Source organism: Chiloscyllium plagiosum, unplaced genomic scaffold, assembly GCF_037043375.1.
Source record: "Chiloscyllium plagiosum isolate Xiang-an unplaced genomic scaffold, Cpla_swu_hap1 HiC_scaffold_31, whole genome shotgun sequence".
In the NCBI taxonomy this organism is placed as follows: domain Eukaryota; kingdom Metazoa; phylum Chordata; class Chondrichthyes; order Orectolobiformes; family Hemiscylliidae; genus Chiloscyllium; species Chiloscyllium plagiosum.
This window is the reverse complement of record NW_028270169.1, coordinates 50,149,267-50,172,592: the sequence shown is the minus strand read 5'-3', so window position 1 is coordinate 50,172,592 and position 23,326 is coordinate 50,149,267. Positions and strand designations below refer to the sequence as shown.

At 45.8% G+C, this 23,326-nt stretch overlaps 1 protein-coding gene across 1 annotated transcript in view; it reads right to left on the bottom strand.

The window, feature by feature from the left end:
* The window catches only part of mmp28 (matrix metallopeptidase 28), a 106,766-nt gene that overhangs the window by 31,621 nt on the left and 51,819 nt on the right, over positions 1-23,326 (bottom strand). Inside the window, exon 4 of the mRNA XM_043718782.2 lies at positions 2,366-2,587. Within this exon, the coding sequence (XP_043574717.2) occupies positions 2,366-2,587 (222 nt within the window). The remainder of the gene's footprint in view (positions 1-2,365; positions 2,588-23,326) is intronic.

Below are 23,326 nucleotides of genomic sequence, written 5' to 3'. Positions count from 1 at the left end.
TGGTTAGCACTGCTGCCTCACAGCGCCAGAGACCAGGGTTCAATTCCCACCTCAGGTGACTGACTATGTGGAGATTGCACGTTCTCCCTGTGTCTGTGTGAGTTTCCTCTCACGGTACGAGAATGTGCAGGTTAGGTGAATTGGCCATGTTAAATTGCCTGTAGTGTTAGATGTAGGGGTCTGGGTGGGTTGTGCTTCGGCAGGGCAGTGTGGACTTGTTGGCCGAAGGGCCTGTTTCCACACTGTAAGTAATTTAATCTAAAAGAAGTAAAGGGTTAACTATATCTTTACTCAAAGAAAAGTTACTAACGATGCGTCCAAGCTCAGAACAATGAAAGATTTACATGGAAATGTACAGGCAGTGTGTTCCTTTACTATAACATGGACATGGTTATGTTCAGGGAAGCCTGTTCATTTTCAGTCATTCAGGCATAGACCTGATCCTACTGCAGACACCTTGAGGAAATCCATATAGTTTCTGCCTCAGCCATTATATCCCAGAAAGGGAACTGGACATAGAATCATAGAGTTGCACAGCACAGAAACAGATCCTTCCATGGAACCCATCCATGCCAACCAGATATCCCACATTAATGGTCAGTGCATTGAGGGTAGGAGTTGCGAGGTGATGTTGCAACTGTACAGGACATTAGTTAGGCCACTTTTGGAATACTGCGTGCAATTCTGGTCTCCCTGCAATCAGAAGGATGTTGTGAAACTTGAAAGGGTTCAGAAACGATTTCCAAGGATGTTGTCAGGGTTGGAGGATTTGAGCTATAGGGAGAGGCTGAACAGGCTGGGGCTGTTTTCCCTGGAGTGTTGGAAACTGAGAGGTGACCTTATAGAGGTTTATAAAATTATGAGGGGCATGGATAGGGTGAGTAGACAACACTTTTTCGCTGGGGGTGGGGGTGTCTAAAATTAGAGAGCATAGGTTCAGGGTGAGAGGGAAAAGATTTAAAAGGGATGTAAGGGCAAGCTCCTCAGATAGAGGGTGGTGCGTGTATGGAATGAGCTGCCAGAGGAAATGGAGGCTGGTACAATTACATCATTTAAAAGGCATCTGGATGGGTATACGAATAGGAAGGGTTTAGAGGGTTATGGGCCAACTGCTGGCAAATGGGACCCAAAATTAATTTAGGATATCCGGTCGGCATGGACGAGTTGGATTGAAGGGTCTATTTCCCTGCTGTATATTTCTATGACTCATCTATCCTGAGAGCATGAAAACCAAACCACCGACATTCTCAGTAAGGTTCTACAAAGGCTTTGCATTTCCTCCTGGCTTTTTTTACTGAGTCAATACCTCAAATCCATGCCATCACCAGTAATGGTTCTAATACTGAGTCAAAAAGTGTGATCTAATACTGAAGAATTAAACAGGAGTAGCTAAAGTATTAAACAGGTGCATGTAGTCATTTCCAGCCCCTTACATTCATCTATAAAGTTCTAAATTAATGTATTGTTCCCAATACATTGGTGATGGCATGATGGCTCAGTGGTTAGCACTGCTGCCCCAAAGCGCCAGGGTCCTGGGTTTGATTCGAGTCTCAGGCAATTGTCTGTGTGGAGTTTGCATGTTTTCCCCGTGTCTGCGTGGGTTTCCTCCGGTTGCTCTGGTTTCCTCCCATAGTCCAACGATGTGCATATTAAATGGATTAGCCATGCTCAATTGCCAATAGTGTCCAGGGATGTGTAGGTGAGCTGGATTGGCATAGGAAATGCAGGATTACAGGTGGGTCTGGGTGGAATGCTGTTTGGAGGGTCGGTGTGGACTCGATGGGTCAAGGGGCCTCTTTCTTCACAGTAGGGATTCTAATTCTCCTATGTCCTCAGCGTTGTTCAGGTGCAGGGTTTTATAATACACCCATACCCCCAGACTGAGCTAGGTAAGCTGTTTAACCATGAAGGGTATCAGAGACACTTATCTCCTGATGCTAGACAACATACATTTCTTGTCGTTTCAAGATTAATTTATTCTAACAGTGCGTGCAGGTGTTTAGGATTGAGATGTACATTGTCAGTCGAGTGAGCCTGGTCAATCAGCTGATAGGATCATACAGCATTGGACAAGACCACTTGGTCCATTGGTTTCATGCCAGCTCATTGGATGAGCTGTAAAATTCATCCCAGTCCCCCTTACTCTTGACCCAGAGCCCAGCAATTTATTTCCCTTTTCAAGTCCAGGTCCAGTTCCCTTTTGAAAGTTCCTTCGGAAGAGGATTCCAGGAGTGTTTTTGAACACGGAAATGCCCTCGCACTCCTCCTCCTCCTCCCTTCAGCTTGTCGATCCTGAGGTGAATGCAGACACTCAGTAAGACAGCGTGTTAAAGTAAAAGTCTTACAATGAGACAGCAGTCAGCACCTGGTCCATCGAAAGCGTTGCCAATTCCGTCGTTGTGCTCCCCCTGGTAGAACGCCAAGCGGATGTCCGCAGGGCCATCCATCACCTCCCAGAAGGTCAGCGGCGATGTGTTACTCCACAGCTCAAAGGCCGTTCTCACCGCCATCTTCACCCGGCTTTGTTCCAAGTACCTTGGCCAGTTTATGATCTTGTATGTCAAGTGGTGCTTGTACCACTTCTCTCCTAAAGGGGAAAGCAGGGAAAAACATTCAGCACAATTTTACTCAGATTGACCAGTACCATTGACCAGTTACCATTTCAACCAAGAGACCAGGCCAGACCAGGCCCTTGCTTCGGCAGAAAACTTACTTATCTACAGCATGCTTCAAGACTAGAGGTTGTCCTAAAACACTGTGCAAACAATTAGATACCTTTGAAGTGCTGCCGTGTAGGAACGGTTGAAACATGAGCACAGCAAGATCCCATGACAGTAGTGAGTCAGACTACGTGGTATGTTTCAGTGGTGTTGGCCGAGGGGTAAAATTGGGTGGAACACTAGAGACAGTGAGATGCTGGAGATCAGAGTTGAGAGTGTGTTGCTGGAAAAGCACAGCACATCAGGCAGCTTCGAGGAGCAGGAAAATCAACATTTCGGGCCACAGCCCTTCATCAGGAACACTAGCGAGCCTGGTGGCACGGTGGCTCAGTGGTTAGCACTGCTGCCTCACAGCCCAAGGGACCGGGTTCAATTGCAGCCTCAGGTGACTGTTTGGAGTTTGCACATTCTCCCCGTGTCTGTGTGGGGTAGTTGGACTGGCCACACTAAATGGTGTGCAGGTTAAGTGGATTGGCCATGGGAAATGCAGGGAAAGGGATGGGTCTGGTTGGGATGCTCTTTTGAGGGTTGGTGTAGATTCAATGGGCCAAATGGCCTACTTCCATACTGTAAGGATTGTATAAACAATCTCTCTCTTCTTCAAAGTAGAACCATGAGATCTTTAATACCAGCAAACTTTGTTTTATCCTGTACCTTAACAACCAGCATTCTTAATAAACCAGCAAACATTCTCTCTACCGCACGGTCTCAGTATTTATGCTGTAAATAAAGTGTTACCGTGATGTGTTACCCCTTGCATTACTTACTGTGTGTTCCACATTGGTTTGTGGAGGTGTGTTGAGGTTTTTTATGCGGATTGTTTGAGGCATGTTGATGTCTCGAAACTTCACTTGGTCAGGGTTGACTGTGGTTATCCAGACTTTTTAATCAAGAGGCACTCTCCTGGTTCCGTAGGTGCCAGTTAATGAAGCATTTGCTGCATATACACTTAAAATGGCAGGCATCACCTCAATTTATAGATATAAGATCCATATACAGGATCACACCACGTAGGAGTGGCTCAGTGGTTAGCACTGCTGCCTCACAGCACCAGGGACCTGGGTTTGATTCCAACCTTGGACGATTGTCTGTGTGGAGTTTGCACATTCCTCCCCGTGTCTGCGTGGGTTTTTGCCAGGTGCTCTGGTTTCCTCCCACAGTCCAAAGAAGTGCAGGTTAGGTGGACTGGCCATGCTAAATGGCCCGTAGTGTCCTGGGATGTGCAGGTTAGGTGGATTCGCCATTGGAAATAGAGAGTTACAGGGAGAGGAGGGTGTGATGCTCTTTGGAGAGTCGGTGTGACTTGATGGGCCGAATGGCCTGTTTACGTACTGTAGGAATTCTATCACTTCATATCATCCGTGAACTCTTTGAATGTTGGAACAGGCTTAATGGGCTGAATGGGTAAAAACAATGACTGCAGATGCTGGTAACCGGATTCTGGATTAGTGGTGCTGGAAGAGCACAGCAGTTCAGGCAGCATCCGAGGAGCAGTAAAATTGACGTTTCGGGCAAAAGCCCTGGGATGCCATGATTGTATAGTGGTTAGTACTCTGCGTTGTGGCCGCAGCAACCTCAGTTCGAATCCGAGTCACAGCAGCAATTGCTCTAACTGCCTCAGTTAATGGGCTGAATGGCCTACTCCTGCTTCTATAATATAATATTTTATAATCTTCACATTTCATTTGAATGATGACAGTTCCAACAGAATGACACTCTATTGTGCTACAGTATCAGCCTCAATTATATACACCCTGCAGGGACCCATTCTCTGAAAGCAAAGAGAATGTGTTCAAACTAATACCCTTTTGAATTACCCAGAAAGTTGAGGAGCCGATATAATGCCATTGTTTTCTCCGTGACAATGCCTCAATAAATAGAGCCAACCAATCAGCAGTCTTTTTCCCTCCGGTATAATTTGTTGTGATCGTTGGAAATTTGGTATTCTTGCATGTGTCCTGATAAGAGGTAAAACTTCAGCCAAATGTCCCTCTATCCCCCACTGAAACAAAACCTATACTGAGCCAAGGATTGTAACAGTATGATTGATGACTAAAAGCCTGGACAAAGAGCTATTATTTAAGAAACATCTTAAAGGTGATTGAAACAAACAGAGAGATTGTTGAGCTTGAGGACTAGCTAGCTGAAGGCACTGTTGGAGAGGTGAAGCCATCCTTGCTGCATAAGGGGCTTAAAGATGGAGGAGCGCAGAGTTCCCACAAGGATTGGAGGATGTCACAGCGATTGGGAAGCGTGGGACCATTGTCGAATTTGAACACTGGGATGAGCACTTAAAAGCCAAGGTGATAGTGAACTGCACCCCAGCATAGGTCAGTGGGCACCTGAGTGATAGGCAAAAGGGATTTACTGAGAGTGGAGATGCAGAGATTTGGGCAGGCTGTAGTTTATGGAGGGTGAAAGATGGGCTGCTCGATAGACGTGTGTTGGCGTAGTTAGGTTTGGGAGCAATAAAGGTATGGACAAAGTTTTGGGCAGCGGATGATGTGAGGTAGAGTCCTCCAAATGTCCAGATCCGTGCAGAAACATTATCCCCCCACCCCTCAGCTTGCAGAGATCCTGCTGTTCTGCTGGGGACTCGCACGTGGTAAACAGGCTTGACAGGACAATGAGGTTGAGGGAACTGTATGGACCACACAGTAATGAGGAGGCCAGTTAGGAAGTCAGAGTGAGGTGGTTCTGCTCAGAGGTGGGTGGACAATGCTGCATGTGTTTGTGTGAGGGTCAGGACAAGACTGAGCAAGTGAGAAAGACCAAGTTGGTGATTTAGCATTTGCATTATGTTTAGCTGTATAAATAGAAAGTTTAACCCAATCTCTAGGAGACTAAAGGTTAGAGTTCCTTTCTCTTCTGTACTGTTGGTGGTTTTAACTTTCCTCACTGAACTTCAGAGCAACAACAGAAAATCCAGCTCCACAAAGGTTAGACGCCCCACTGCACTTGGGTCAATATACAACACCCGAAGAGCAAATTCTGGGAGGTGCAACCTGACATATCATTCCAACAATACAGTACATTCCATCTCACACACACAACCCTATCTCAAATGTCCCCTGGGGCTAACACTCTCATTGGACCGAATGAGCATTCTTCAAATATTTATAGATCATTACTCCTGCTGACAGTCTGGTTTCGGGGAGGTAATACCAGCACAATGTAATGGAAGGTCTCTTTCAGAAGCAGTCCCATCAAGTTCAGCAGCCACTCGGATGGAAGATTCTAACTTTGAATTATTCACTTTGGTCCCTCGTTCACTGGATAGTCTTTGCCCGTCTCAGGAACAGGTCCACTCCATTGCCAGGTTTTTGAGCACTAGCCACACACCAAAGGATTCTCATTTGTGTTTGACAACAAGTACTTGTCGGCTGATCAACCAGAGTAGGCAGTGCAGCAACTACAACCGTAGATTTGTTCTTGAGTCCCACCCAGCTATACTCCCAGCAAAGTCACAAGGTCATCGAGTCACCCAGCACAGAGACACACCCTTCAGTCCAACCAGTCCACGCCAACCATAATCCCAAAGTAAACTAGTCCTACCTGCCTGTTCCTTGGCCCGTATCCCTCCTAACATTCCTTATAAGTGTTTTTTAAACATTGTAACTGTGCTCACATCCACCACATCCTCTGGCAGTTCATTCCGCACATGAGCCACTATCTGTATTAAAACATTGCCCCTCATGTCTCTTTTTAAATCTCTCTGCTCTCACCTTAAGAATATGCTCTCTGGTCTTGAGGTGCCCCACCCTAGGGTAAAGACAACTGCCGTCCACCTTATCTATACCTCTCCTGGTTTTATAAACCTCTATAAGGTCACCCCTCAACATCCCAAGCTCCAGTGAACAGCCTATCCAGCCTTTCTTTATAACTCAAACCGTCCATTCCCGGCTACATCCTGGGAACCCTCTCCAGCTTAATAATGTCCTTCCTGTAACAAGGTGACTAGAACTAATACGATAAGATTATAATAGTGAGAGATAATCATAGCAACCCAAATGGAACCTTTGGCTTAGTTTATGTGACATGAACAGCCCTCTCTCAATTTATGCGAAAATTGGGCAGCACAGTGGCTAAGAATCTCACAGCGCCAGGGATCCAGGTTCGATTCCCGCCTCGGGTGACTGTCCGTGTGGAGTTTGCACATTCTCCCTGTGTCTGTGTGGGTTTCCTCCGGGTGCTCCAGTTTCCTCCCACAATCCAAAGATGTGCAGGTTAGGTGGTTTGGCCGTGCTAAATTGTGCAGGTTAGGTGGGTTAGCCATGGTATGTGTAGGGTTATAGTGATAGTGTAGGGGCTGGGGTTGGATGCTGTTCAGAGGGTTGGTACAGACTCAATGGGCTGAAATGGCCTCTTTCTGCACTGTAGGGTTTCTATGATTAGTTACAGAGACCTTTTGATAAGGTGCAAACCTTTCTCAATATGGCTCGATTTAGCCTCCAGGAATGATACTAAAGGCCCCTTTTTGTCCCACCCAGGTGTTAGGGAGGAGGGGATGGTTGCATGGGCAGTGCAGGATGATGGGGACGGGGCGGGATGCGGCAGGGAAAGTGGGGTCAGACCCAGTTAAACTAAATTCCACCATCCAATGTCCATCATCAGGAAGTTCCTCTGTTATAAAAATGCTTTCCCGTTGAAGGTCAAGAACTCCCATTTTGAAGATGGAATCCATAAGATATAGGAACAGAAGTAGGCCGTTCAGCCCATCGATTCTGTGCTAACTTTCATTGGATGAAGTAATGGAGCAATAATAGTGTCCTCTTCCTTGACAGTGACCAATCATGGTGGATAATGACAGGTTGCACCTCCCAGAGTTTGCCCTTCATAGAATCCCTGGGGTAGCAGGGAGATTATGGGCCCATCAAGCCACATATTGCAACATCTGCCCTCCAGATCAGATTCCCACGCCCCTGTTAACTTTCTTGTACCACAGGTTGAGTGTTGGCAGATCCTCTTGTGTATCCAGCAAACTGAAGTGAACTATAGTTGCAAAATCACACCCAATATAAATGTAACTTTCAGTTCACTCACCTCCCCACTCCCCCTCACTTGGAAGGACTAGGCTGGTGAGTGGAAGGAAATATGGGTGACCGATTGCAAAGAATTGAACACTGGAATGTACAGCAATTTCTATAAGATAATGACCACAAAGTGACAGGAAGTTCTCTTTTGATTTGGGAGATGACAGATCCAGCGTTATTTCTGAGGCAATGCAATAGGACAGCAGTTTTTATTTATTTACAGGAGTGTTTATTTTTGATTAAATAAAACCACTTCAGCCAGTTGAAGCATTAACAAATGCCTGAATGCTCACCAAGTGCTGCTGCCTGATGCTGTCAGGAATATCTGTGTGGAACAGTTCCCAATTGGAATAATCACAGTCCTCCGAGATAAGGCAGTTCCTGCATTTTTACTGGACGCTAAGTAAACAATTCATTTGCTGTAGAATTCTAAACCCTTCAGATTCCCACAGAAAGAGTAAGCAAACTACTGAGTTTATCCAGATGCCTCTGAATCTCAGCACACATACACAGACGGACAGACACACACACACACAGACGCGCACACACACAGACACATACACACAGACAAAGACACTCACTCACACACCCAGGCACATACACACAGACACATACTCACACAGACACACATATACACAGAGACACACATACACACACGGAGACACACATACACACGCAGACAGGCACACGGATGCATACACACAGACACACATATACACAGAGGCACACATACACACGCAGACAGGCACACGGATGCATACACACAGACATACGTATACACACAGGCACACATACACACACGGACAGACAGACACACAAATACATACACACAGACACACATGCAAACACACTGGCACATATACACAAACACACACATATATACATATACTCACACACTCACGGACAGACACACAAACACACACAGACAAATACACAAACACACACTCAGGCACACACTCAGACACTCACACATAGGTACAAAGGCTCACATAGACAAACACAGCCACACATACACAGACACACACACACACGGTCAAACTTTTAAGTTTTTACGTGGGAATTTTCTTCTGCAAGGGACAGAGGTCATTGCCCATTATGCTCCTTCACGTCACACCTGAAGTACCTTTCAACCAGAATTTATCTCCCTCTGCACTGCCTCAGCCTCAGAGGAGTTCCTCCCCTCCTGCATCTGCGTGAAATTCCCATTGGTGCCTGTAATAACTCCACAGAAGCCAGTGTTCCATCACCAAGTCACTCTTTATTTACACGCGCATAGTACACAACACGGACCCAGCTAGCTCACAGCCAGCTCCTAGAGTGAACAAAGCTTCAGACGCTCCTGCCTATATCTGTCACATAGGGCTCCCTGATTGGGGCTGTTAATCTGGTCTAATCAGGGAGCTCATATTCCAATAGATCCACCTGGCTGACCTCCTTTGGATCACTTCAATGCCATACATTGGGCCGAGTGCCCTTTCTCAGTCACCCTGCTTCATGGTTTGCACTCTGTGATCGCTGAGAAACTTTCTAAACTCATCCCATTTCTGCCCCCTTCAGTCAATGTGTGTCAAAGTAAGCCTGGGACACCTGGCAGGTCATCCAACCACAGTCTGAAGTTTTCTCTTCGGGAACTTCCTTTAGATACTTCAGCAACCATAACATAATTACGATTTTGTTCGGATCAGTAACATTTGCTGTAAGTAATGTGAAATTTGAAATCCTTCATATTTGCGAACAGAATGAAGCCTCATGATTCCATCAATGCAATTCTTTTTAATTACACACATCTCAGCAAAGCAAGTATGCAATTCTAAATATCTTATACATATAACATTCAGAATTAACATGAGGGAGGCATAAATTAATAAATGAACAAGTTGCACCAGAAATGCCAGGCACGTCTAAGAGAAACCTCAACAGCCCACCTAGGCATCAGTGATCACTGCGAGTTACAAAAAAAATCTTAAATGCTCTGTTTTTCTCACAAGGGATTTCACCTCCTCTCTTCCAAGGTTCTAGCCTCTAATTTGCCTCTATGGTAGCTCCAATTCAGATTACCCTGATAACTGTTTGCCTCCAAGTAGCTCAATCTCTTCTCCTGAGACTGCAGACCACTGGATTTCCAAGGCCAGCATCTAATCACCAACATGACTCCAACTCAGTTGCTGCTCTGAGCAGAATGCCACTGTTCCTGGGCTTCCGTGAGACCCAGCTCTCAGCAGCACCAAGCAACCAGTGATCCCGAATTTTCTGCATTTCCAGTCTCCTTAGCAGCATTAATGGCAGCACTTTATGTGGGCTTTCAAATGGTCATTGTTTTGTGCCACACTCCCATGCAGGCATCACTAGAACAGCAGAAACCACTGAGATCTCCTGCCACACTCTGCATTTGCAGCAAAGCACCGACCCTGCCTGGAGTTACATCCTTCAGGCAGCATTCAGTCTCCACACTAAAAACACATCGAAACAACCTACCAACTCCCTTCCACCTCCCCTTCCCAGATGTAGGATATGAGGTTGTATGTCCATGCCAGAAGTGTATCTCGGTCGTGTTTTCCAGAATTTCAGCATGGGTGCCACCTACTCCAGAGATTCTCAACTATTCAATCAACTTCACTCCAGAGTGGCAGCGTTGAGGCTGAGCTGGATGGGATAGTGAGGAATGGAGTCGGGGATGCTTACACTGAAGGTTCAGTTGAGTCAACAGAAGAGTTTCTCTCCAGTGAGACTACCTCCCTGCCCTCGCCGAGCTTCCGTCATTGTAGGGTGACCCCTGAGTGACTGGGCTATAGGTCATCTTGAGGTGAGGAAGCCAAGCATGTCATTGGTTTCTATGAGCTGTTGGGTCTCTTGCCCTCTTTCAATTCTGCATTCATTCCTTATGTGATATATTTTATCCTGTACCACTGCCTCCAGACACCCGTGAGAGCCTTGTGTTTACACTCAGGTCTGATGGCTTATAGTTGTCTTTGTCAAGCCAGTCTCATAGTTGGACAAAGAGTATCTCTGTGCTTGTTATGACAGACTTAGACAGCACCTTCCAAACCCACCTACCATCTATCTTCTCAAGGGGCAACTAGAGACAGCCAATACATGCCAGCCCAGCCAGAGTTGCCCACATCTCATGAATAAATAAAAGAAAGACAGCCTCCAGGGTTGATTAGGTACAATGAATGCACTGCAGTTCTTGGTGGCTGGTAGTTGCCAATGAGACACTGACTCATTGGGGCGACACTGGTTAGCACTGCTGCCTCACAGCAATCCAGGTTCGATTCCAGCCTTGGATGACTCTCTGTGTAGAGTTTGCACATTCTCCCGGTGTCTGTGTGGGTTGCCTTCGGATGCTGCGGCTTCCTCCCACAATCCAAAGATGTGCAAGTCAGGTGAATTAGCCATGCTAAATTTCCCATAGTGTTCAGGGATGCGTAGGTTAGGCGTATTGGTCAGGGACAAATATAGGATAATAGGATAGGGAAATGGGTGTGGGTGGGTTAGTCTTCGGAGGGTCGGTGTGGACCTGTTGGGCTGAAGGGACTGTTTGCACACTGTAGTGATTCTATGATTCATTGCAAGCAGCTGTAGCAATATGAAGTGATTCCTGGATGTTGATGTCACACCACAGCATGATGGGAAACAACCTGGGCTTCGAGGCTCTTGAGCATCCCAGGCCTGGCCCACTCCCACCGTATCAAAAAAACAAAATCAAATCCACCTTTGATCTTACCACCAACAGCTTTGTAAATCATTTTGACGTTTCAGTTTGTGTTTCTAGTCAATCCAGTGCTGTTAATTACACATCCAGGCCAACAGAACATAATTCATATCAAAGCACCTCATGTCCAGCAAGTCTGAAGAATAAGGAACGCCTCCTTGACCCAAGGGGCTATCGCAGCACAATGATGAGAAAAATCAACCCATTATTTAAATTCCAGTCTTCACTAGGGAGCAAGGCACATTTCCCCAACTAACCACGTCCAGTATTCAGCCACTTGGCCTCTTTAAGTAGTGCGTTGCATTCTCCTGCTCAGTTAATACAGCGGAAGCTTCCAGATGACAGCAGGAAGGTGAATGAAAGAGTTATCACACCCGATAGACCTGCAGTCCCGATCCCTGACCCACTTTGCTTAGTTTGTTCCAAAACAATATAAATCCACTCGACAGGGGCATCCTGGTGGTTACCGTGACCAGGCAATAAGCCCTTCCCTCCCTCCCCTGAGATCTGGATAGCGGTTACCAACCTCCAGAAATGAATGATTAATCCTCTGGGCACTGCTCCCAGTCACACCACAGAAAGGTTATAGTCAGCATTAATATTGTTCTGAAGCACTTCTGTGTTGAAATGTTAGAGATAGAGGAGGAAGGCCCTTTGTTTGATAGCCAACAATAAGCTAATCAAGTCTCCCCGCCCCACTCCCATCCCAGTAGAATGGTGCCACGTGTAGGTGGCAGTGTTGGACGATTGGTGGTTACATGGCGCTCCCTCAAGGGGCAGATCAAGAGGTGGTAGCCCCAGGGCTGGTTTCATCTCGCAAGCTCCTGCACCAGGCTGGACTGACAAAGGTGCCCCCCACGTCAGGGCATTCGAGACCTCCACTCTAACAGGCCCAATCAGGCCAGGTGTCATGGCTGACAGGGGTCACTGAGCTTGGCCAACGTCTGGAGATAATGGAAAGCAGAGGAAAGAGTGAAAGCAGACAGGGGTTTGGCTGGGTTAATGCAGTAATAGAGAGGCGTAGATCTGAAGGGGATGTATTCGAACCCGTCATGGACAGTCATAACATTGTATCACTGAAACTCGCTGCAATGCTTTGAGTGCCTAAAAAGGAAATAAAAAGAATCCCTGAAAGATAAATGATTCGAATGCTAAACAGGTCCGAAATGATTGCCCAGTTGATGGTGATAAAGTGATATTGAGGTTCCTTCAAAACTCAGCAGGAATGGGCTGCATCCGGATGCTTCATGGATAATGAGGCTTGCATGCTACTTGAGTGAAAAGATATTACTCCCATCAGTTTCAGCCCTCTGCCCGGTTGAAATCACCAAGTTCACATGCTGTTGTGTTTTCCTGGCATCATGAATCACCAGGTGATGGGATGGGGTTTTCTTACATGTTCGTCATGCAGGCCATTCAGCCCATCAAGCCTAACATCCCAGTCAATGACTGATCAATCATTTCAAGGTCTTTTATCAACCCTATCCCCATAACATCACAGGCAATCAGAAATCTACCAACCTCAACATCCGAAACTTCCACAGCCCTCTGCAGTAGAGAATTCCAAAGGTTTGCCCCTTCCGAATGAAATGAATTCTCAGGCCTAAGTAGTATCTGCCTAATTGTTTTTGAATTGTGCTCCCTGGTTCTTAACCAGGAGAAACATCTTACCTACATCTACCCTGTCCACCCTTTCAAGTATTTAGTAAGTTTTAATGAGATCACCTCTCATTCTCCATTCTCATTCTTCACAGATACAGGCCCAATTAGTTTTTGTAGGGACAGTCCTACCATCCCAGGAACAAGTCTGGTGAACCTTTGTTGCAGTCTCTCCATGACAGTCATATCATTCCTGAAATGAGGAGGCAAACTCCACAGAGTACATCCATGCAAGCTCCGAGACAATCGAAGGAAAGCTTCACTACTCCATAGCAGCATCAGGTCCTATTGAAACAGATATCTGGAAGTTTATTAACAATTAACAGTGTACACCAATATGACTATGTACACTAAATATAGTCTGGGGTCTATGCTTCCTTATATACCTATTACATTAAATACATAGCTGACTGACTGTCACAGATTGACTAACCAACTGATTGTACACAGGGTAGGTTGGAAGCCTTTTATACCAGAGTGTCAGATGTTGTGGTCAATGTGTGCAATGATCCAACAAGCTGTGCCCACCGCAGAATGATAACAGCATGGCCATTCTTTGAAATCTAATCTCGGGATGTGAATGCCACTGGAAATTTTGCCTGTTCCTAGTTAGCAAAGTGATGGACAGCCTTCTCCGCTGGGTGGCGTCCACCTTTTCACAGACGTTAGGCCTTGCAGCAATCCTGCAGGCGATCTGGGCCACTTCAAAGGGCTGGATTTACCTGTAGGCTGGAGCGCATCCTGTAGTCCAGCAGCTATCCTTCCCTAAAGGCCACCTGCTAGACCTTTGGTTGTTATTCCCCATTTCCAGAGCTTTTCCAAATAAAATCCTGAATGAACAATCCTTCATCAACTCTGTATCTCGAAGCAGACCTTGTAACACTATTGATGTTGTGTCAGCTGAGACAGTCTCAGACTAGGGGGGTTGGGCTTGGAGAACAGGGTGCTGCAGTTGAACCTGGAACTTACACACTGGCCAGTTCAGTACTGAGCAGACGTATGATGACAGTAATTTGAGACAGTGGGGTTGGTTGACAGTTTTGGATTACAATGTTGATGGTATCAGCATTGAGTCAGAGATGTACAGCATGGAAACTGACCCTTTGATCCAACTCATCCATGCCAACCAGATATCCTAAATTAATCTAGTCCCATTTGCCAGCATTTGGCCCATATCCCTCTTACCCCTTCCTATTCATATACCCATCCAGGTGTCTTTGAAATGTTGTAATTGTACCAGCCTTCACCACTTCCTCTGGCAGCTCATTCCAGACACACACCACCCTCTGCATGAAAAAGTTGCCCCTTAAGTCCCTTTTAAATCTTTCCCCTCTCACCCTAAACCTCTAATTCTGGACTCCCCCACCCCAAGGAAAATACCTTATCTATTTATCCTATCCATGCCCCTCATGATTTTAGAAACCACCATAAGGTCACCCCTCAGCCTCCAATGCTCCAGGGGAAATAACCCCAGTCTATTCAGCCTCTCCCTATAGCTCAAATCCTCCAACCCTGGCAACATCCTTGTAAGCAACATATAATTTTCAAATTATTATTAAAATTATTATTTCCTTTAAGAAACAATCGGAAAAAACAATGCTCTTAAAAACACCTTTCAATAAAGTCTTATTTCCAGTTATGTACATAAATGTATGCTTGCGTTTATAAATATGTCCAGATATATGACTATAAAACAAATCCAGTCGCTCAGACCAAGCCGCAGTGTGGGATTTGCAGTGCATACTTCTTGTGAAACGTTTTGGTTCTTAGGAAATGAGTTGCTTACACAGAGATTCCTGTGCTTTCCTAATCAGTGGCCACAAACATCCTTTCCATATACTTCCCAGGGACGCTTGGACACCTAGATCCCTGACTGTAATTCCCAAAGCTCCTGAATTTGACATTTTCTCTTTCTCAACAGCGTGGCTTTAGTCAGTTGTACATGGATCTACTTAATCCCCCTGGGCCCAGCAGTCTCTGAAACAATCTCTGGCAGCCTGTGGGAACAGACGTGGAATTGAATGGAGCTCTGAGATGATGGGCCTTGGAGGGGTAGGGGTGGAGAGAGAGAGAGCGTAGGGGAGAGAGAGACAGACAGGGACAGAGAGAGTAGGGGAGAGACTGGTAGAATCATAGAATCCCTACAGTGTAGGAGGAGGCCATTCGGCCCATTGAAAACCACACTCACACAACTTCTGAGCTCATGTGCTGAAGGGATCGGGGAAATGAAAAAACAAAGCACTGTCATTTGACATGGCGCGAACTGTACACCTGTGCTCAACTGAAAGGTCACCAGTTATTGATGGGCAGTGTTCAGGCGAAGACAATCTCTCCAGCAGTATTCCTTTTCCAAAGAAAGCTAAAGGAAAATAACTTAAGGTAACATCGGAAATAGGAGCAGGAATAGGCCATTCGGCCCCCTCGGGCCTTTCCCGCCATTCTACAAGATCGTGGCTGATCTGTCCCAGGCCTCAGATCCTCTTTCCTGCCTGCTCCTTATAGACATCAACTCCTCAATATTTCAATAATCTGTCTACTCTTTAAATTCATTCAGTGATGTAGCTTTCACAGTTCTCTGGGGTACAGGATTACAAACGTTCACTTTCCTCTGACAGAAGAAATTCCGCTACCTCTCAGTTCGATTCTGTAACTATGTTGTCTAGCTTGAGAATCCCCTACTAGTGGAAAATATCTTCTCAACATTTACCCTATCAAACCCTTCCAGAAAGTTATTTGTTTCAGTATGATTCTTCTAAACTCTATTGTATAAATCAGAAAGTGTGGCGCTGGAAAAGCACAGCTGGATAGGCAGCATCCGAGGAGCAGGAGAATCGACGTTTTGAGCACAAATTCATCATCAGGAATGTGGAGGGAGGAGGAAAATGTCTTCAAGTGGGAAGAGGCTTCACAGTAAGGTTATAATCAATCGGAAGAAAATGAGGACTGCAGATGCTAGAGGTCAGAGTCAAGAAGAGTGGTGCTGGAAAAGCACAGCAGGTCAGGCAGCATCCGAGGAGCAGGAGAATCGACGTTTTGAACATAAGCTCTTCATCAGGAACGTTGTATAAATGCCAAACCTGTTCAGTCGTTCATGATCAATCAACCTTTTCACTCCAGGAATTTGGATACTGAGTCTCTTATAAACTGCCTCCAATACCAACACATCCTTTCTTAAATCGGGAACCAAACAGTTCTCCAGGTATAGCCTCACCCAAAATTTGCTAGATTTTTAAACTCCAACCTTTAGTGATAAAGGCCAACATTTCATTTGCCTGGAAGAAATGGATCTTAAAATAGAATAAACAATTGTCTTGTCTCCTTTTTCAGATTTCTTGCCCTCGCCAGACAACAGAATTAAATAAAAGCAACAGTACTGGGTAGAATGTACCTGGGAAAGCAGAGCTGGTTGCAAGGCTGGAGTTGCTACGTTTCAGGAGTGTGATATGAAGAGTGTGAAGAGGAAAATGTCCATCTCAACCCCAAACCAGCCCTGGATCAGGGGCAGAATTCTCAGAGTTTGAAGCTTAGTCCAACTTAAGGAACCAGTTGCACTATCTGGACCGACACGCTAGTGCAGAACAGAGGGGGTGCTACACGGTTGGGATGCCATCCTTCAACTGAAAAGTCACACCAAAGATTGGTCTGTTCCCTCAGTTGGGACCCATTGTATTAATTCAAAGCAAGAGCAGACAGTTACCCACCCCCGACTCCCACAGTCAGTAAAACACATGACTGAGTCACTACCCACAGGAGGCAACAACCTAATGGTATTATCACTGGGACCCAGGTAATGTCCTAGAAACCCAGGTTTGAATCCCTGGCAGATGGTGGAATTTGAATTCAATAAAAATCTGGAATTCAGAGTCTAATAACGCCCAGAAATTCATTATTGATTGTCAGAAAAAAACCCATCTAGTTCATTAATGTCCTTTGGGGAAAGAGACTGCCATCCTTACCTGGTCTGGCCTACATGTGACTCCAGATCCACAGCAACGTGGTTGACTCTTACCTACCCTCTGGCAATAAATACTGACCTAGCCAGCGACCCCCTTATCCCATGAATGAATGAAAAGAACCCATTGCTGTCAGTGACAGCCTGCCCTGCAAGATGTTATGTTTGTCCACACAGCAGCGAAGTGCACACTTTAAAAATGATGAAAGGCTCCAGAGAAATGCACCTCCTTTCTTCAAATGGAGAGTGGAAAGGTTTGGCAAATGGTGAGTTAAATGGTGAGCAAAATAGAGCAGAGACTAAATGTAATTATCTACAGTGCAGGAATAAGGTTGGGTCAAATTGGCAAAAGTGAAATTGACAGCTGAATGGCCAGCAGGTAAAAGCTGTCAGCCTTGGTTGCTATGAGGACAAGAAATGACAGGACATTTTAAATGAACTGATTAGTTCTTGACAGACTCTGCATTCCTTCCAAGAAACGCTGAGGGCAAGCGAGACATAATTTCATCAACTGACACCTTTCGGAGCAGAACAGAATCCTGCAGAAATCTGGCCGACAACATGATGAAACAAGCAAAGTCACTTATTTCAGTGAAAAAAGAATGTTATCTCCTCCTCCAGAATGGGAAATCTCTCCTTGAATTGTCACAGCTTTTAACGTTCACTGGCAGTCAGTGAGACATACTGAATTTTAACTCCAGCCTGCTTTGAAACAAAGACGGGGGGGGGGGGGAACAAGGAGTGCTACACAGTCGAGATTAGAGTGATGCTGGAAAAACACAGCAGGTCAGGCAGCATCCGAGGAGCAGGAAAATCGACGCTTCGGGCAAAAGCCCTTCATCAGGAATGAAGGGCTTTCCTGAATGTCATTCCTGATGAAGGGCTTTTGCCTGAAACATCAATTTTCCTGCTCCTCGGATGCTGCCTGACCTGCTGTGCTTTTCCAGCACCACACTAATCTAGATTCTAATCGCCAGCATTTGCAGTCCTCACTTTTTCCAAGGAGTGCTACACAGTCAATCCTTCAGCTGAAATATAACACCAAAGCCCCAAGTTCCTTCTAAGATGGTCGCTAAAGATCACACAACATTATTCCAAGAATTCTCCTCAGTCAATATTTATCCCCCAATTAACAACCGATCATAGATTCCCTACAGTGTGGAAACAAGCCCTTCAGCCCAACAAGTCCACACCAACCCTCTGAAGAGTAACCCACCTAAACCCATTCCCCTACATTTTACCCCTGACTAATGCACTTAACCTATATATCACTGAACCCTCAGGGCCATTTAGCATGGCCAATTCACCTAACCTGCACATCTCTGGATTGTGGGAGGGAACTAGAGCATCCGGAGCAAACCCACGGAGAATGTGCAAACTCCACAAAGACAATCACCCGAGGCTGGAATCGAACCCAGGTCCCTGACGCTGTGACACAGCAGTGCTAATCCCTGAGCCACTGTGCCACCAATGATCAAATTGCCAAATGTGTAAGCTTGCTGTGCATGAGTTGGTTACCTTGCTTCCTACTTTACCACAATGATGCTTCAAAACGTATGTAACCAATGGAGTAAAATCCTTTAGGTTCTGAAAGGCAAGACAGGCAAGAACTGTGCTTCACATGATGTCAGCCAACACTCCGAGCTTAATCCTGTTCCTAATCACCACCCGGATGGAACAATCTCAGGAGATTCCCAAACCAAGGAATATTTTTGTATTCTTTTGACGAGGCGGGACAAAGCCAGCATTTGTCGCCATCCCTAATTGCCCCTGAACCTGCTAGGCCATTGTATTGTGCTGTTAAGAATCAACCACCATTGTTGTCTTAGTCTAGAGTCACATGTAGGCCAGACCAGGTAAGAAAGGCAAATTCCCTTCCCTAAAGGGCCTGAGGAAAACAGGTGGGTTTTTAACAACACCATTTCAGAGGCTAGCTTTCAGTTCCAGATTTATTAATCAAATCTCAATCCTAAAATTGGTGTGATGGGATTTGAACCCATATCACAAGAGTATGGAGCCTCTGCATTGTTAATTCAGCGACTAGTCCACTGTGACACCATTTCCCCATTATCAGGGAGGCAGTTAAGCGGACAATTTGGATAAAGTAACATGTTATAATCATGAAAGATTGGTGAGTCTGTTTGTAGGGTTGGTTGAGAGAGGAATATTGGCCAGGACACCAAAGAATTTCTTTCAATGATGCTGACAGAGCGTTTACATCCACTTTGGAAGGTAGATGATCAAGTTGCTCATTGAAAAGATTAAAACTGCAGTGATTCAGCAATCTCTCCAATACTGGAGTGAAGTGTCTGTGAAGACTGGTCCAGAAACTCTGAAGGTCGGACAGTCATTGGAGCAGTTTAGATTGGTGTGGAAATCCCAGTGCAGTTTATTCCAGGAAATTGGAAATTCTAGTTGACAGTTCCCGGGTGTCTGGAACTCTCCAAAAACATTCCTTAAAGTTGGAGATTTTGGAGGGTTCCAGTTCACTTTAAGCTTAATATATATCCAGAATAAATTACAGGAGTAATAAAGTACTCTAACTCTGGGTAACTATTAAACTGAATTTACCATTGGCCCTCTCAACTAAATCCCCCAACCCGACCACTCATCAATCCCCAATCCTACATTCACTCTCCTGCACCAGCCCAAAGACCATCTACCCTCTGAGCCAACCCTCCAGATCTGACATCCCAACACCACCCTCCACCCAATCCCTCAACCTTCCTGATACACTCACCAATTATCCAGCATCCTACACTCTCACCCACCTTGCACCCTGACACCTCAAACACCATCACTTTATTCCCTTTGTTTTTCATAATTCATGAGATTTTGGCATCCCTGGCTGGGCCAACATCCATTGCCTGTCCCTGGTTGCCCCTTGAGAAGGTGGTAGTGAGATGCCTTCTTGAACTGCTGCAGTCTAACTGCTGTGGATTGGTCCACAATGGCATTGGGGAGGGAATTCCAGGACTGTGACCCAGAGACACTGAAGGAATGGCGATATAATTCCAAATCAGGATGGTGAGTGGCTTGGAGGAGAACTTGAAGGTGGTAATGTTCCCATATATCAGCTACCCCTGTCCTTCTAGCTGGAAGTGATTGTGGGTTTGTAAGGGGCTATCTAAGGATCTTTGTAGATAGTACACACTGCTGCTACTGAGCCTCGGTGATGGAGGGAGTGGATGCTTGTGGATTCTTAGGTCTGTCCATATCTGGATGGCATAGGTTTAAGGCGAGAGGGCAAAGATTTATTAGAGACCTGAGGGGCAACCTTTTCACATGGAGGGCAGTGCATGTAAGGATAGAGCTGGCAGTGGAAGTGTTAGAGGTGGATACAATTACAACATTTAAAAGACATTTGGACAGGTACATTGATAGGAAAGGCTTGGAGGGATACGGGCCAAATGGGACTGGCTCAATTTAGGAAATCTGGTCAGCATGGATGAGTTGGGCTGAAGGGTCTGTTTCCATGCTGTATGACTCTATGACTCTAAAACTAACTCTCTAAAATGGGGAGGCTTTCAAGAATAATCTTTTCTCCTACTGGCTGCTAGAATTCCTATTTCACAAAAAATAACTCCAGACCAGGAATTTCCAGAGTAGGAATCTTCTAAACGTAAATATGTATTTTTTTTGTCTGATCCAGGATGGAAATAGAGCTTCTGATGCTGATCAGAATTTCTTGGCCATTATTCACTTCAGTCCCAGAGTAAGGTTTGAACACCTAATGTCTTTGCTACCAACTAAGCCAAGATATAGATAGAAAGGATGGGCTGGGGGTCTTAGTTTAACACAGGAACCATAGACAGAACAGGGGCCAGATTTTCAATTGCAGGTGGGGTCAGGATCTGGTATAATCAGGATTGAAGAATACATTCGTGGAGGTCCTGTGGGAATAAGACATAGGAGTGGAAACAAGGCCATTCGGCCCATCGAGTCCACTCTGCCATTTAATCATGGCTGATGGGCATTTCAATTCCATTTACCCGCATTCTCCCCGTAGCCCTTAATTTCTTGTGACATCAAGAACTTATCAATCTCTGCCTTGAAGACATTTAGCGTCCCGGCCTCCACTGCACTCCGCGGCAATGAATTCCACAGGCCCACCACTCTCTGGCTGGGCCTGTGGAATCTTAGCATCTCTGGGATTGTTTCAGATTTCCAAACGGATGGCGGGGGAAGGTATTGGTGTCAAGGAAGGTGCTTGAGTTCCTCAGGAAGCTTGCTGAGGAGCTGACATGAAGCAGGCCAGGCTTGCACACTTCAGAGCCCCTCTGCTGGTTTGGACAAGGGGCCTGATAAACTTGCACTGGAGTCGGCTTTTCAAGAAATCTGTGGTTTCCAACTCACACCAGCGCCAGTGACGATTCTACCTTGCCATGTAAGCCCATCTCCTTCCACATCTCAGGGACTGGCTACTCAAATCGGCAAGCGAGCAGCAGTCCCCAAGATGGCTGCCGCCCACCTTTGCAGCTGGTATCAGGCAGGCAACTCCCAGCTCCTGCCAGTGGTTGGTACCTCGAATCAGGCACTGAATATCCTTCCAATTCGAGCAGACCATTTAAGTATTTTTTTAAAAGTCGCACTCAAAAGTGACCCCGTATTCCTGCCGGTGTTGGCATCCAGACCCTGCATAGAAAATCCAGCCACGTGGAATGGTAAAAAAATCTGGGAATGGTAATGAAACGTAGGAACCATGCAGCAATCTCAACTCCGGCGAAGGAGTGGGAATGATAAAGACAGAGTTGAATTGCACGTCTGACATCGAGGTCTGTGTATTCTCTACTGTCCTCGGGCTACTGCTGGACATTTTTTGCTGATCAATAAATTCGGTTCAGGTGAGAAGGTGAAGAATTCAAACTCGCAGGAAAGTATCTCGATATCCTGACGATCCCAGTCTAAACCAGCTTGATCTGGGAGAAACGACACGGTGGGGATGTACAGGCTGTAACAGGTCTCTAAGGATGTGCTGTGGCAGTGGATGGAATCCACACCAGCTGAAGACACGGCTGGGCCACTCCCTCTTCCACCAGATGTTGAAATGTTGATGTGAACCAGTCATGTCTGGGGAGCTGCTCTCTGATGTAGACACACAAGCAGAACTGCGAAACCCCTTTCGAAGATTGCAACTCCATTTGCAAACGCTGGAGCTATAAATGGTCCTGTAATCTACCAGCCTGACTAGATCCAACAACATACAAAGAGGCTGTGCCATGTTTTCTGGAGGCCTGTGGACCACTTCCGGAATGGAATTGATATTACTCAGGGTCATGTGCAGAACCACCAATGTCAAGTCCAGCGTGTTTTCAGATTATTTTATTGAACAGAGGATCAAACTGGAGTGAAGCGGTTGCATTTCTGAACTAATAGCTCAGAGGCCTTGGTTAAGAATCCTAAAAGCTTAAGGCCCCACCACATTGCTTCATGAGTTACTCTCAATTAAAAAAATCTTGAGTGGTTTACTAAGCAGAAGGAGACCTGGCATCATGGTTGGGTTTGAGGATATATGTGACCACAGGCCAGCCTCAATGTACTATCAATCGCAGTCACAAGTTACTGCAGAAAAGCTAAGAACATTGACCAATAACAAAAGACATTAACCAAAAATTCAAGCATACTTGCCATTTATACATGTTGCCTACAACAGCAGGTCAGAGGCTAGGAATCGTGCAGCAAGTAACTCACCTCCTGACTCCCCAAAGCCTGTCCACCATCTACAAGGCACAAGTCAGGAGTGTTATGGAATATTCCCCACTTGCCTGGATGGGTGCAGCTCCAACAACACTCAAGAAGCTTGACACCATCCAGACCAAAGCGGTCTGCTTCATTAGTACCACATCCACAAACATCCACTCCCTCCATCACCGATGCTCAGTAGCAGCCGTGCCAACTAGCTACAAGGTGCACTGCAGAAATCACCAAAGGTCATTAAAGAACACATTCCAAACCCACGGCCACTTCTGTCTAGAAGGACAAGGGCAGTGGATACATGGGAACACCATCTCCTGCAACCTCCCCCTCAAGCCACTCACCATCCTGACTTGGAAATCTATCACTGTTCCTTCACTATCACTGGGTCAAAACCCTGGGATTCCCTCCCTCAGAGCATTGGGAGTCTATGTACACCAAATGCAGTTCAAGAAGGCAGATCACCATCACCTTCTCCCAGGGCAAATAGGAATGGGTCCTGCCAGTGATGCGCACATCCCAGGAATGAATTTAAAATAAGATCGATGAAGGTAGA